Source organism: Phallusia mammillata, chromosome 8 (assembly GCF_965637545.1).
Source record: "Phallusia mammillata chromosome 8, kaPhaMamm4.hap1.1, whole genome shotgun sequence".
NCBI classification, from domain to species: Eukaryota; Metazoa; Chordata; class Ascidiacea; order Phlebobranchia; family Ascidiidae; genus Phallusia; species Phallusia mammillata.
In genome coordinates, this window is record NC_137259.1 from 1,277,791 (window position 1) to 1,290,453 (window position 12,663).

The 12,663-nt window shown below is 38.8% G+C and overlaps 1 protein-coding gene across 1 annotated transcript; it reads right to left on the reverse strand.

The window, feature by feature from the left end:
* Positions 1-489: 489 nt before the first annotated feature.
* On the reverse strand, positions 490-3,599 carry LOC145203895 (uncharacterized). The gene is made up of 4 exons (XM_080076260.1): positions 3,249-3,599; positions 2,874-2,981; positions 2,028-2,195; positions 490-1,534 (listed from the first exon to the last, which is right to left on the reverse strand). The coding sequence occupies exons 1-4, from the start codon at positions 3,533-3,535 to the stop codon at positions 607-609; spliced, it is 1,491 nt and encodes a 496-aa protein (XP_079932386.1). The 5' UTR covers positions 3,536-3,599; the 3' UTR covers positions 490-606.
* Positions 3,600-12,663: the final 9,064 nt, after the last annotated feature.

Consider the following 12,663-nt stretch of genomic DNA (forward strand, 5'->3'; position numbering starts at 1 on the left):
TAATTTTTTCTTTATATTTTCAAGTTATTTTCACAACTTATTATTTTGCGTTCGCGGACCAAACGAAAAAGGAAAGTTTGTGTTGCCATTTAGGGACTGGGGCCAAAGATTGAGTTATTTTTGCTCTACAAAGTTGGTAAAAAGCTTTGTTGTTCTCTGCCCTCCGTCAATCATGCAAAAGTGATAAATACCACAATGACCAACATTATATGCGCGCTGTGGCCACACACCAGTTTATGCACAGCATAGATTTCCATGTGTATTGGCATACACGCAAGCCTCCTCAATACATTGAGGACCACCGTGAGCAACTCTAGATGTGCACTTTTTGGTCACACCCCAGCTTATGAGCCGCGTAGATTTTAATGTTTGCCTTGAATGTAGAGCGTAAGCGTTTAGGATAGAGGCAACACATTAAGCATTCGTTTTTCAGTATTTTTGTAACTGTTGTTCCTACAATAAGCCATAATCACTCGACAAGCTCGATAATTCAGTCCTATAAATTGTATTGATTTAAAAGACGACGACAAAACAGCAACGTGGAACTCATCACAACATAAATAGTATTGCCTCGAAACAAAAAGCACAAAAACAAGCAACAAAACGTTAATAATCTTGTCTCACTGGCGGGAGAACGTGATGAATCGTGTCAAAATGTCGAGGTAGGGTTCGAATCCAGCGCTGGACCTTCTCAACCGAGTCCCTCATCACCAGCTGTTCCGGGGTTAGGAAGGTTTTCTTCGGCACAGGCCTGAAACGTTCCTTGTAAATAACCGCAGCGTCGATTGTGCTATCCGCTAGACGGCGGTGCGGAGTTGTGTAGGTGGAGTAGCTGAGTTTATTTGTGAGTTCACGTTTTGCCTCAAACCTTTTTTGCAGACCAGGGCTCGTGCTCTTAATTTTATCTTCGTGGTTGCCTAATTGCCTTTGATTTCCAACCAGTGAGAGCCGTTTTGAAACTTCGGACAACTCGGTTAATTTGTGCGAGTCCCGAAGTGCGGTGTTTCCAGAGTTTTCTGCCTCTGTGGTGTCCGGACTTTTAATTTCCTTCTGCTTCCCACTTTGCCATGATCGAACTCCTTGTGCTGTTTTAATCAACTTTCTACGAGATCTTCCTTTACTTTCGAGATGCGGAGAATACGAGTTTGCGATCGCTGCTTTGTAATTGTTGCTACTCCTATTGAACTCTGCGTAACTCTTTGACTTCAAGAAGGGCCGGTCCGCCGTAGGAGGGTCGACAGAAACATTCCTTTGACCCCCCTGTGGTAACCTTCCCGCAAAGTTACGTTCACTGGGGTTCCACACAGGAATTGGGGTTGGATTTTTAAACGGGGTAAATTGGGGGGTTCTTGGCATTGTTGCGTAACTGTTACTGCTGTGATGACGTATTTTTGTCTTTGGTGTCATTGTGACGTCATGTGGTCGACTTGCCCATGACTTTGAGCGATTGCGTGTTCCGCTAGAGGGCGGACGAGTGTTGGGTATGGATGCGATCTTTATGTTGGTGAACTCGTCCTCTTCTTGGGTATTTTTGCTGCAAAGTAGTAAAACAAATTTAGGCGGTGGTTGAAGCACGTTTAAATAAAGCACTCAATCGAATTCATTTGTTTGTTTGTTTGTTTTTGTAAAACAAAACGGTATTTTTACAGAAATTTTGCAATGTCTAAAGGCCTTATTCGCACCTTTATTCGAATTGGACACGTTTGTTTTAATTGATATTTAATTTAATATCAAAATTTAACTTGGTATTGTTGCCATTCAGGAGTCTAATATAGCATATTGCCCAAGACTAGTGCGCAATATATCTTTATAACTTGATTTTGAACGCAAACGTTTATTAATATCGGGTTGCTTCAATACAACATGGCCTTCTGTACACAACAAGGGATTACCTCTGCACACAAAATCACAATCTTGTCCCGAATTCTAACTAAACATCACAAGAATAACAGGCACTCGAATACACACAACATAGCGGCGAGATCAAGGTCAATTTGGAGAAATAAACCCGGCTTAAACCAACTAACCTCACGTCTACAACATCGTCAGTATCTTCAACTTGTGCCTTTGTGCGTGAAATTTCCGTCATTTCTGCGTTGTCTTTGACCTTCGTGTTGGCTGAGTCGTTCATTTTCGGTTTTGCCAAATCCTTTTTCACCCCCTGCTGCTGTTGTGGGTCCGCTGACGTAACGCGTCTGGTAGCAGAGTTCATAAGTCAAATGTGAAAGTTTGTGACAATATTAAAACTGTAACTTGGATTTCCAAATACGCATTTAAGTTCATGAAATACATTGAGTCATTCGTATTCGTACTTATTTTCTTAAGATTTCATTCGTACTTAAGATTCTGAGATTTATAAATTTCGCCTTAACAACATTTTCAGTATGAAATGTGATCAGGTTCGCTATAGACGTCATCCACCAAGCAACGAGCTGGAAATTTCTAATTTCAGTTTGATGTACATATTAGGCCTTTCAAAGCAGATTGCAATCTACCAAGATGTTTTACTTTTAAACAAGTTGTCTTAACGAGAAAGCAATTTAACAAGTAGCTCTTAACAAGTTCAACTTTTCATTATTGTCAGTGGTTAAGAGGACTTGAGTACTAAGTACTAAAACTTTTAAACTTTAAATGTCCAATGTATTTTGATTTGTTGTAGGTGTTTTCGTAAATGAACAGACACTGGATAAACCGTTTTGAAAAGCTAGGCGGGATGAACTTGTACACAGAATAGCCTTTTAGGTAGCTAACGGTCTAGTAATCATGTTGTATCATGAGTAAATAATATCACAGTATAAGTAAAACTAAAACATTATCATCTTAAATGTTAAATGAAAACATTATTAAAACATTTTTCAGGCGGTTTCATTTACCTCCATGGAAATCGAACTTGGTTTTGTTTAATTTCACTTTCCTGGTCGGGAAGTTCCGGTTGTGGTTGGTCACTTTGGTGAATTTTGCCGTTTGCTGTCGTCGCCGGCCTGAGAATACACAATTTAGCCGAAATGTAAAAATTACTAGCATTTTTCAACATGTGTTTTAAAGCGTTTACCAAAGATACTAGTATAGTTTTAAGTACAGGCTTTTACTATCATTTTCATATAAATAATCTGACTATATCTAGTTCTGTGGCGCAGAAGTTAGTTGCGTAAAAAAGTTGTCAGTTTGGGTAGTATAATTTAGGTACTGGTCTTATACCTGTTACTATCAACATTTCATTAACAGCAGACAAAAGTAAAATCTCTTACCTTAAATTCACTGCATTTATTCCGTTCATTCTGTCGCCACAAAACAAAGAATAGAGCGAAGGAAAACTTGAAGTGTAATAGTAAGAAGCAAACGGCCTTTTTCCATTCGTAGTGTACTTCGGTGTCGCTGAATTTCGAATCACTCTGTTTTCCCCACTTGAAATATTTTTGGGGAGAGGTTGTTTTGCGCCACCTGATGGCGAGATCGTGACAAGCGACTTGGTCGACTTCGAGCGCCGGAAGACAGGCACTGGGGGGCGCCACTGAGTGTCTATCATGTCTTTCATTGCTTATTTATTTTTACATATTGTCTGAAATACAAAATAAAACAATGTGGATAGATTTTATGAAAAATCTTGCAGCACAAATATTTGTGTTTCAGGTATTGTGCTAGACCAGTGGTTCCCAATCTTTTGTGGACCGTGGCCCCCTAAAAGTAACTTTTAGGCTTCGTGGCCCCCCTCAAGTAACCCTACAGGACCTGTGGCCCCCCTAAAAATGTAAATGGCAATCTCGTGTTGAAATTTGGTACTAATTTAGGCTTTAAACAGGTCCAATAGCGTAAATAAGAATCTGTAATTGTGAAAACCTCACTATACACAAATAGTATGTGAAATAGTCGATTAAATTAGGGAATAATGTTAAAAAGAAAATGGCTTTTAGTGGGTGTTTCTGGTGAATCTACACCCGTGGCCCCCCAGAACACAGCTCGTGGCCCCCCTGGGGGGCCATGGGCCCTGGTTGGGAACCACTGTGCTAGACAATGTATTCTAGTTGTCAATTGGTATTAAGTTCAACTAGTACCACTGACACCTACCAACGTAAAAACAAAGCTTAAAGCTAAACCGCTACTCTGGCTTATACTCGGTTGAACTAAGTAACTCGATATCGCTTCGCAGGGCGGCAGCGTTTGGGAATAATTGCATTGCAGTGTCTTATTACATCGTTTCCTAATTCCCATTCCAAATGTTTCCTATGACTCCCTTATTCTTGGACCCGGCTCTCTACAAACAGCTGCCTCAAAGATGACGTCACTCGTAAGACGTAACCATCTTTTCGTAAACCAACACCGTGCGATAAACTTCTTTGCTTAAACAACCATTGATTAACAACTAACTAGCAACTGATATTTTTGACGCTGACGTCACTGTGTAACAATACGGACGCTGTTTTGGCGTAACTTTCTAATGACAGTAAAAACAACACCAACTGTAATAGTTTTTCATAATAAGACAGAATTATTTGTTGTGGCAACATTTGACATAAGTTATTGCTAAATAGTTTGTCTTGATTATACAAAAACCGAAGTAACTAAGAACAGATTTTTCAGACGCTGACGTCATTGTGTTGCAGTATTGACGTTATTCGCAATAACGTCCAAGTAAATTACATCAAACACTTTACTAAATTCAAAAGATAGAACAAATGTTACACAAATAAGCAGAATATTCTTTGTTTAGCAACATTTAAAATAAGTTATTGCTGAATGCTTTGACTTCAGGCTAGATGTTTCGTTTTGTGTCTGTTCCTACAGTGTTGAATATCATAAGCAAAGTCTGTGGTAAACTGCACGACCGGCTCGTCTAACAGGCGTGTCATTAATCACGCAATCAGCCTTTCGACATTTTCTGCAACAACAGCATAAAAAAATGTTCAACAACTAAATCGTATGTCCGTTGTTTCCAAACCAACATATGTCAACCAATGCATCTTCTACTATAAGAGTTTATCTATAAGCACAGCTGCAACAAAGCCGGCTGCACTGCGCTAGCTTGATATGCTCGAGAATGCTGTTTCCGGCCTATACCATCATTAATTGTTGCCTCCGAAGCTGATGACTTCTGCCTGTTAATTCCCTTGTTAGCCTGGCTGATGTATTGCGGGTTTAGAAGTTGCTAATTTGTCTAGCTTGCTCGCCATGAATGAAAACTATGCGTGCAACATCACATTAAGCATCAACGTGATTTAGTTTGCAACTTCGGAAATCGTTTGTTCTCTAGGACGTCGATTTCCGAACCGTTTTGCCATTTTAGCTCAGCTACAGTGACAAGTAATCTAAAACTGTAAAGATTTACTACTTTCGTTACAAACGCTTTGAAAGGGCTAATAGTCTGTTCTTTAAAAATGCGATGAAACTTTACGAAATAGGAACGCATCACCATCTCTGCGGAATCGAATGTAATACTTCGTGTATGAACCAAAACCGACTTGCCTGTTCAAACTCACTCCATTTAGCTGTTGTTAGTTGCTGGCCTACAGTGGATTGTCAACAACTACTATCATGAGTGACAACCGAAAACTGATGCGTTTTTGTTCCCTTTCATTACGATAAAACGCACCGCATGTCGTTTTGCCGCCAACATCCGCTACTCTGCCTGTGAGGTTTGTCTGTCAAATGCACAAAGACGGGCCGAGCTGAAACCATGCATTGATATGCTAAATGCGGAAAACCACACTGAACTGAATTGCGGGCTGCCAACCAACGTCTATATGTCAAATTGGTATCCAGACGACAATCTTGTGGACATTTGTATTGTTTGTTTTTTCATTCCTAATGTTCTTATCCAAAGGATTTCTGATGCTAATATAGACCAGTGAACATTTGGACATGCGCCACACTTGCATACTTTCCATTGCAAACTTTAAAGGCTAAACCACACAAAACATATTCAATGATCAAAACGTGTTTCTGACGTTGTCATGTACACCTGCATTCAAGATACTTTACGAAAACCAATATTTCGCGTCACACTTGGAAATATATATCTCACCGTGCAAGAACCACTTATATTGAGAAGTCTGTCCTCTTTTTCTGTGGTAATTTCACGAGCGCAAACTGGTAACCACGCAACACAATCTCACGTTCATTCCCGTCTTCCTGTCTCAATAAATTCTTCTCTTGTCACTTCACCAACGGCAATGTACGTTCATAGTTAGACGCAAATTTTACAGTAACCAATTTTTCTGGATCCTAATTCGTATTTAAAATGCTGATCAAAGTATATGAAGCAGTGTTGTTGTTTATTTTTTATTTTGACTTTTACAGATAATTGAAATCCCAGTTTCCAATTAATACCCGCAGAAACTGTAGGAATAAGTGGAGAGAACTTTTAGTAGTTGGCTGTATCTGGTTTCAACTTTAAGGGGGTCCTTGAATCTTAGTACTTAGCTATTACTTTGTACTCTTATTATTCTGCACATATTACTCTGTATACTCCGTAAAAATACAAACGTAAAATCCCTCGAAAATCATATAAATAGATTCCCTAATATCACGTTTAAGGTGGCTTGCTACTTTCCATTGAACTTGCACGTGCAAAAGTATGCCGTCAATAGAAGAGGGCTTGGTACTTGAAGGATCATTAATTCCATTATTGAAGTAATGTGTGTATTTCAATAAAAGTCGTCTTTAAAATCCAGTGGTGAAACGGTTAATCATTTATCGACGACCAGACCCATGTGGGTGCTATGAACGTTTTTAATTTAATCGTTTTATAATTTGAATAAACGTTTTGTGACTGCAGCTTCCTATTGCCGAGAAATGGAGGCATGGGCAACATACGTGATATGTTTAGTTTGCAATGAACTGACATGCACTTATTATTATCCTTACTAAGGAAAATGCTGCAAAAATAGACAGTTCCTTTTTCAGTGGCCACATGCGTAGACTGTCTGTAAACAGATTTGTGTCTACTGGTTTTATTTGATCCTATGCACTCGTTTTCTACTTACCCATGTCTGCATTCTGCAACTGAGCTAATGTAATGCCGAGTCAGTCCAATTTAAAGCTGCAACGCGGTCAAGGTTATATGCAAATTATGACCTTTGAACTCACAGTATTGTATGCAAATCTGCCTATAGAGCATTAACTAATTACGCTCAGTTAGTGGGTAAAGCGTAAAAAACTGTTTAAACTAAACATTATCGCAGACACAACGCAAGATATATCTACCTAGACTGCACCACCTTAAGCTCAATAAATTTTACATCCGCGCACACAGTTACTAGAATCGGTACTTGAAGCCTTAAGTGGGTTTATTAAAGCCACAGCGTAAAACCAGAGGACCAATAAAAACAGATTTTTAATATTCTCACGCTTCGCCTTCTGTTCTCGTCCGGCGGCAACACTTTCATGAATAAATAAGAATGTTTGCATATTGGTAAATCCTGATAGCTCACCAGAAAATAGGTAAATAGTCTGTCTGATACGTTATTACCGAAAGTCACGTTTGAAGGGTTCGCGTGTGTCATCTGTACATTATCCAAAACCTTGTCTATTTAAACAAACACGAATTTTGGCTGTATCAAATACAATGCACAATTGCAAGTACCTTTTACGCGTGTTAAGCACACAAAATGATTCCCACAACATTACAAACTAAACAAAACATGACGTTTGAATGATAAACGCATTTTATGACATTTACTTCTCTTAGCACTGCTAAGTTAGCAGTCAAACAAATGTCACATTCGTGTTCCAATATGGCATTGTGTTTTATACGTGATAGGAGATTTGTAAAAAGATTTGTAAACTTTTTCTTTGTTCTCGAATAAATCACTTTAGAAGTTTCACACTTTAATAAAACAGCTTCAAAACTGGCTAAAGTTAATTTGCATAACATTATGCCACATGCTAAACTTGCTACCTTATCCCAGCATAACTGTGGCAAAATAACAACTTCTGGTAACAACCAACTTTTTTCAACAGCAACATGCATCCGTCATAGGTGACCTTCCCTACCGTGAGCCCCTTCCCCTTTCTGTCTACCAGTTTGTTTATATTATCGTCAACCGACCTTTCAACCGAGACAAGTGATATATAACACAGACGTGTAAATGAAGCAGTAATAAACCCCTATTTTACAAGATAATAAACAGGTGTAGTACGACTTCTCAACGGTTTGCAAGCAGTAAAACAATTAAGGTGCAATTTTTACATGTAAATTGGCATTTTACCGTACGTTCAGTAACTTAAAGTTTAATACAACATTGCCATAACTTTGTGCAGGATTTTTACGGCTTAGAGCAGGATTTTTTTTGTAAATCGTAACCCTTGACTAAGTAAACTCAACTTGAGTAAAATGTTTGGCACTTATGCGTGTTGTGGTTATAACAAGCAAATGTTGAAAAAATAGTCAAATTTACGTTAATCATGTCGAACCAATTTTGTCACCGATTCGCTTCGGACCTGGCGACGCTACATGCTTCACTTGACTCAAACAATTTGGGGTTTATTTCTTGTATGCTATTTTCTGCAACCAATAAGTGTGAGTGGCATAGTGTAGTGGCCCCCTTCGTTTTGGCTTCCGACCCGGACAAATTGCCTATTTTACTCGTCTAGTTATGCTTACGATTCTCGGAAATATTGAAAACATTTTCTGTCACAATATAACTCAACCGGGGTGTAATTTAGCGCTATTTAAAGCAGTAAAAGCAACTTAAATGTAAATCGTTTTTCGGCAAATAATCGTTAGGTTTTAATCGTTAGCGCAAATCTGTCTAGCCGCTTTTATGCTCTGATCAAACTTAACAGCACCAGCACAAGTTAAAGACTACATTAGTTTCCAAAACGCAATGTTACAAGGTCTAAAAAAGCCAAGTTTGCAAAGTATGTTAGCTCAGCTGGGAAATAAATTTTAACCTTTATTTGAACTCGCCTACATTGCTGGTTCTATCATGTCCAATAAGAAGGATATGGCCCTAATTCTTTTCCACGTAGACGACTTGTGCAGACGAATACACACTCAGTAAAGATCATCGACTGATCTCTTTAAACATTGCATATTTAACATTGGCTGCCGTCCTTGTATTCAAACCTCCTACCTTGAATCCCTTCCATACAATTCACATTCAATCGGACCAGCCTGCCTACCTAAGAGTTTCCGTTCAAACATAATAGCGACCCCCATGCGTTTCTCAGAAAACTACCATCACAACAATACTCTAATTCGTGGTATTTAAACGCACCCTCATTGTTGTTGGGCTCAGCACCGGACGACCCGGAAAAATTGTGGTAAATTCCGATTAGATGACCAGCTGTTGATGTAGAAGCCATCAGTAATTTGGAGTATAAGTAAAATTTAAAATCGTTACTTAAGAGTCGTTATGTAAAGTACTTGCTTGTAAAATGCAATCTACTGCGAACATCTTTATCAGACCGATCCGGCAAACCCCCAAAAATGTTGCCTCCTAAAATTTACTCTTAAATATTTCAGACATACGTTTGTTATAAGGCTTTGCCAATGCTTTGTTGAGGCCATAAATACGAGTTCGCTAGCATTCAAAACATTCTCCTACTGTAAGGTGGAGTTATCAAACTTGTTTTCTTGTTCACCCGATATCAGATTTCAAAGATAAAACACCAATGCGGTCTTACTAGAATAATTTTGACTTCCTAAACTTAAAGCATTTCAGACAAAAAGCCTTGCTGTCAAAGTATTTCCTTAAAAGGACATCGGGTAAAAACGCTTTGTCATTTTTGTCAACCCTTTTAAAGTGATTTACAACTTAATTTATCTTTACTCCTTTCGTGTTTCATTTATTTTGTTTGAACAACGCAGATTAAACAAAATGTCCTTTTCCACCAGTCGATATATCGCGCACACTACGCAGGTTGAAGTCCTTTGTAAAGTAAAACCGCGTGCTATATTGCCTCGTATATTTTAATGTTATGCTCTCAGCTTCATATATTGCTGTTATCGACCTCGAAAATCTACGTCAAACGACATTGTAACTGTTATTTCTGACGTCTGCCGCTCGCAAAGCGACACAAAAGGTTAAAGGCATTGTCACTGCGGTGAGAAGACGATATTTAACGCACAAAAGACGACGCTTTAAGTATTACCTTCCATAGTATTTGTCCTCATGGCAGATGGTCATAAAAGTGTCAAGTCTCATTTGCGAATAACATATTTATGGAAAAGAGTAGGGTTCTGCTTAACGCACTGCTAAGGTCCTATCATCGTAGTATTGAACACAATTCGACGATCCTACGTCCCTCTTTACCAAACTAAATATGGTAAAAAAACGTCTTTTTTATTCTCAGGTAATGCAACTTTTCAACATAGCACCCAAATCTTACGCCATGCAAAATGCTTAACTAGTATTAATACTTTAAACCATATCACCAGCCTTATACACAGGATCAACTTCTATCAAAGCGTTGGCTCAAGAGAGTATGTTGTCGTTTTTTGCTTCGGTAAAGGCTGTTTTGGCCAGTATGTGTTCTTGCCGGAACAATTCAGCTTCAAATTCCAATCAAGGCCAATCGTACGCATCAACTTAATGCAAATGACTTTCAAACTTCTCCCTTACGCTTGATTCTGTTTCCAAATACAATCCAAGCACTTCCTATTCCTTAGTAGTGATTGGGACTGCCTTATGCGTTTTAGTTGGCTTCTGTATAGCTATTTTGTATTTGTGTTGTTGAACGTACGATCTCATATACAAGCAGGGTTTTTTTTCGGTCCCCCAAAACACCTTAAAAAAACACTGTATACAAGCAATGCCAACTTGCTTAACTGTTTTTCATTTTTGTGAAATAAAAACTGGTACTACTAAACGTCATTTTATCACTTAAAAACAATTTCACTTGAACATTTTATCTTCTGTGATTTTAACCCAATATAATCTCCACTTCGAACTGTCAGTTATAACTTTTCACTGGTACACATACATACATATTTCGTAAATCTGAAAACACTAGTAAACCGGTCTTGTACCCATAAGGACAATTGCGAAAAAAGTTTGTTGTCATGCGTCGAGACAAGGCACAGCAAATGGACAAAGCGCACAGGGAGCCCCACCAAAGCAAACGTAACGTCGATGTTTGAACGCTTTCTCGGCACGATTTAGGCCGAAGGATAAAAGGCAAGAAGCCCCGTCAAGCTCTTAAAGCAAAATAAACAAGGAGATATTAAAAACAAATACGTCCTGTTAACAGGTACCCTTTGTTCAATGCTTTGTGAAATCTGATGTCAGCAAGGTTATGAAAGCAATTTACTTTCATTTTAAATCTAATTTGAGTTTGCCAGGTGTTACAGTTGCCCCTGAAAAGTCATATAGGCGTCTACTGTTCTACTGCTTTGTTTCAAATTTTGACATTTTATGGTGTTTGCAACAACTGCTAAACAAAGACCTCGTTAACTATTAAGCAAAACAAAATGTTATCAAATTCGTTGTGTGCTGTAATGTTTTTACATTGCGCGGTTACTTTCAGGCTTGGTGATTGTTTTTAGAGCAATTGTTCCGCTGCGTTTTCTTTCACCGCATCAAATAACTCAACTCAACTTACTTATATAAAATTCTGCGGAGCTTTAAACTTCTCTAGATCAACCCGTTCATATCTATTAAAATCACCTCAGTAAGCTGTTGTGGAATTTTTTCCGAAGTTTGACATTTTGTCAATGAGGTTTACAACCACTGCCAAACTCTATTTAAATAACTTTAAAAAGTTGTCTGCGTTTTAATCAACGTTGCGCAGCTGCTTTCAGACTTGGTTATCGTTTTCAGAGCGAAATAAACTCAACACAAATAAACAATATTCTGCTTAGCATTGAAACTTTTAAACTACGCTAGCCAAACTTGTCCGTATTCTGTCAATATTACCTCAAAAATTGACCAAATTTCGTTCACACAACGCCGAGCTACTGTGGAATCTTACCGACCACATCTGGCAATCTCGAAACAATGGGCGAAGTGCCTCTCGACTCCAACACTGGACCTTCCTACCCCGTATTAATATGTTGCCCGTTCGTGGTGCAGAGTAACAGCTAAGTGGGATACTCGACGGTTTTGGAACAAAGCGAGCGTTCAAAGCCGTAAGTGACCGCGAATTGAGGTAAATGTTCAAAGCGTAACAGAATCAGAAAAGGGCTTTCTTTCACTGTAAGGTTTTAACAGTTCAATGTTTAACTTGGCTTCCACTATGTGCTGCTGGGAGGCGCCTTTCTTGTACTACAATCGCAAGCACTCGAGCGTTCAGTGCACAACAACGTAATTGCCCACAAGTGCTTCCTTCTTATGTTGCGCTTGGGCAACATTTTCCAAGTTGTACAAGCAAGTAAACAATCCGCTGCTCTTGCATCAACAAATATGTAGCTCATCGTGCAGTCTTATTACAACAAGTCCAAGTTTTTTCGTCTCACACGAGACACCTTCATCAGGGTAATGATACGTTCTTGCATTCAGACAATCGAGATAACCAACGCATTTCGGACTTTACGTTGTTTAAGGACGAAAGAATAAGTGTCTACTAGAATCAACTCTAAAGTGTTAATTCTGACCAATGACAACGATGCCCTACTACTCATATCAGAGTATGTCAGGCTTAGTAAAGGCGTTACGGAATCAAGAAAGGATTTCTAGTTTTTACGAACGAGCGGCGCAGGAAAGTACAAGTAACTCAGGAAAGTAC

Bases quoted from the DNA above. Each gene is read 5' to 3' on its own strand.
- LOC145203895 (XM_080076260.1), bottom strand. From the start codon at position 3,535: ATGAAAGACATGATAGACACTCAGTGGCGCCCCCCAGTGCCTGTCTTC. The intron at 2,982-3,248 runs GTAAGAGATTTT...GTGTATTCTCAG, and splicing joins ATAAATGCAGTGAATTTAAG to GCCGGCGACGACAGCAAACG. The intron at 2,196-2,873 runs GTAAATGAAACC...CTCTGCTACCAG, and splicing joins CAAGTTCGATTTCCATGGAG to ACGCGTTACGTCAGCGGACC.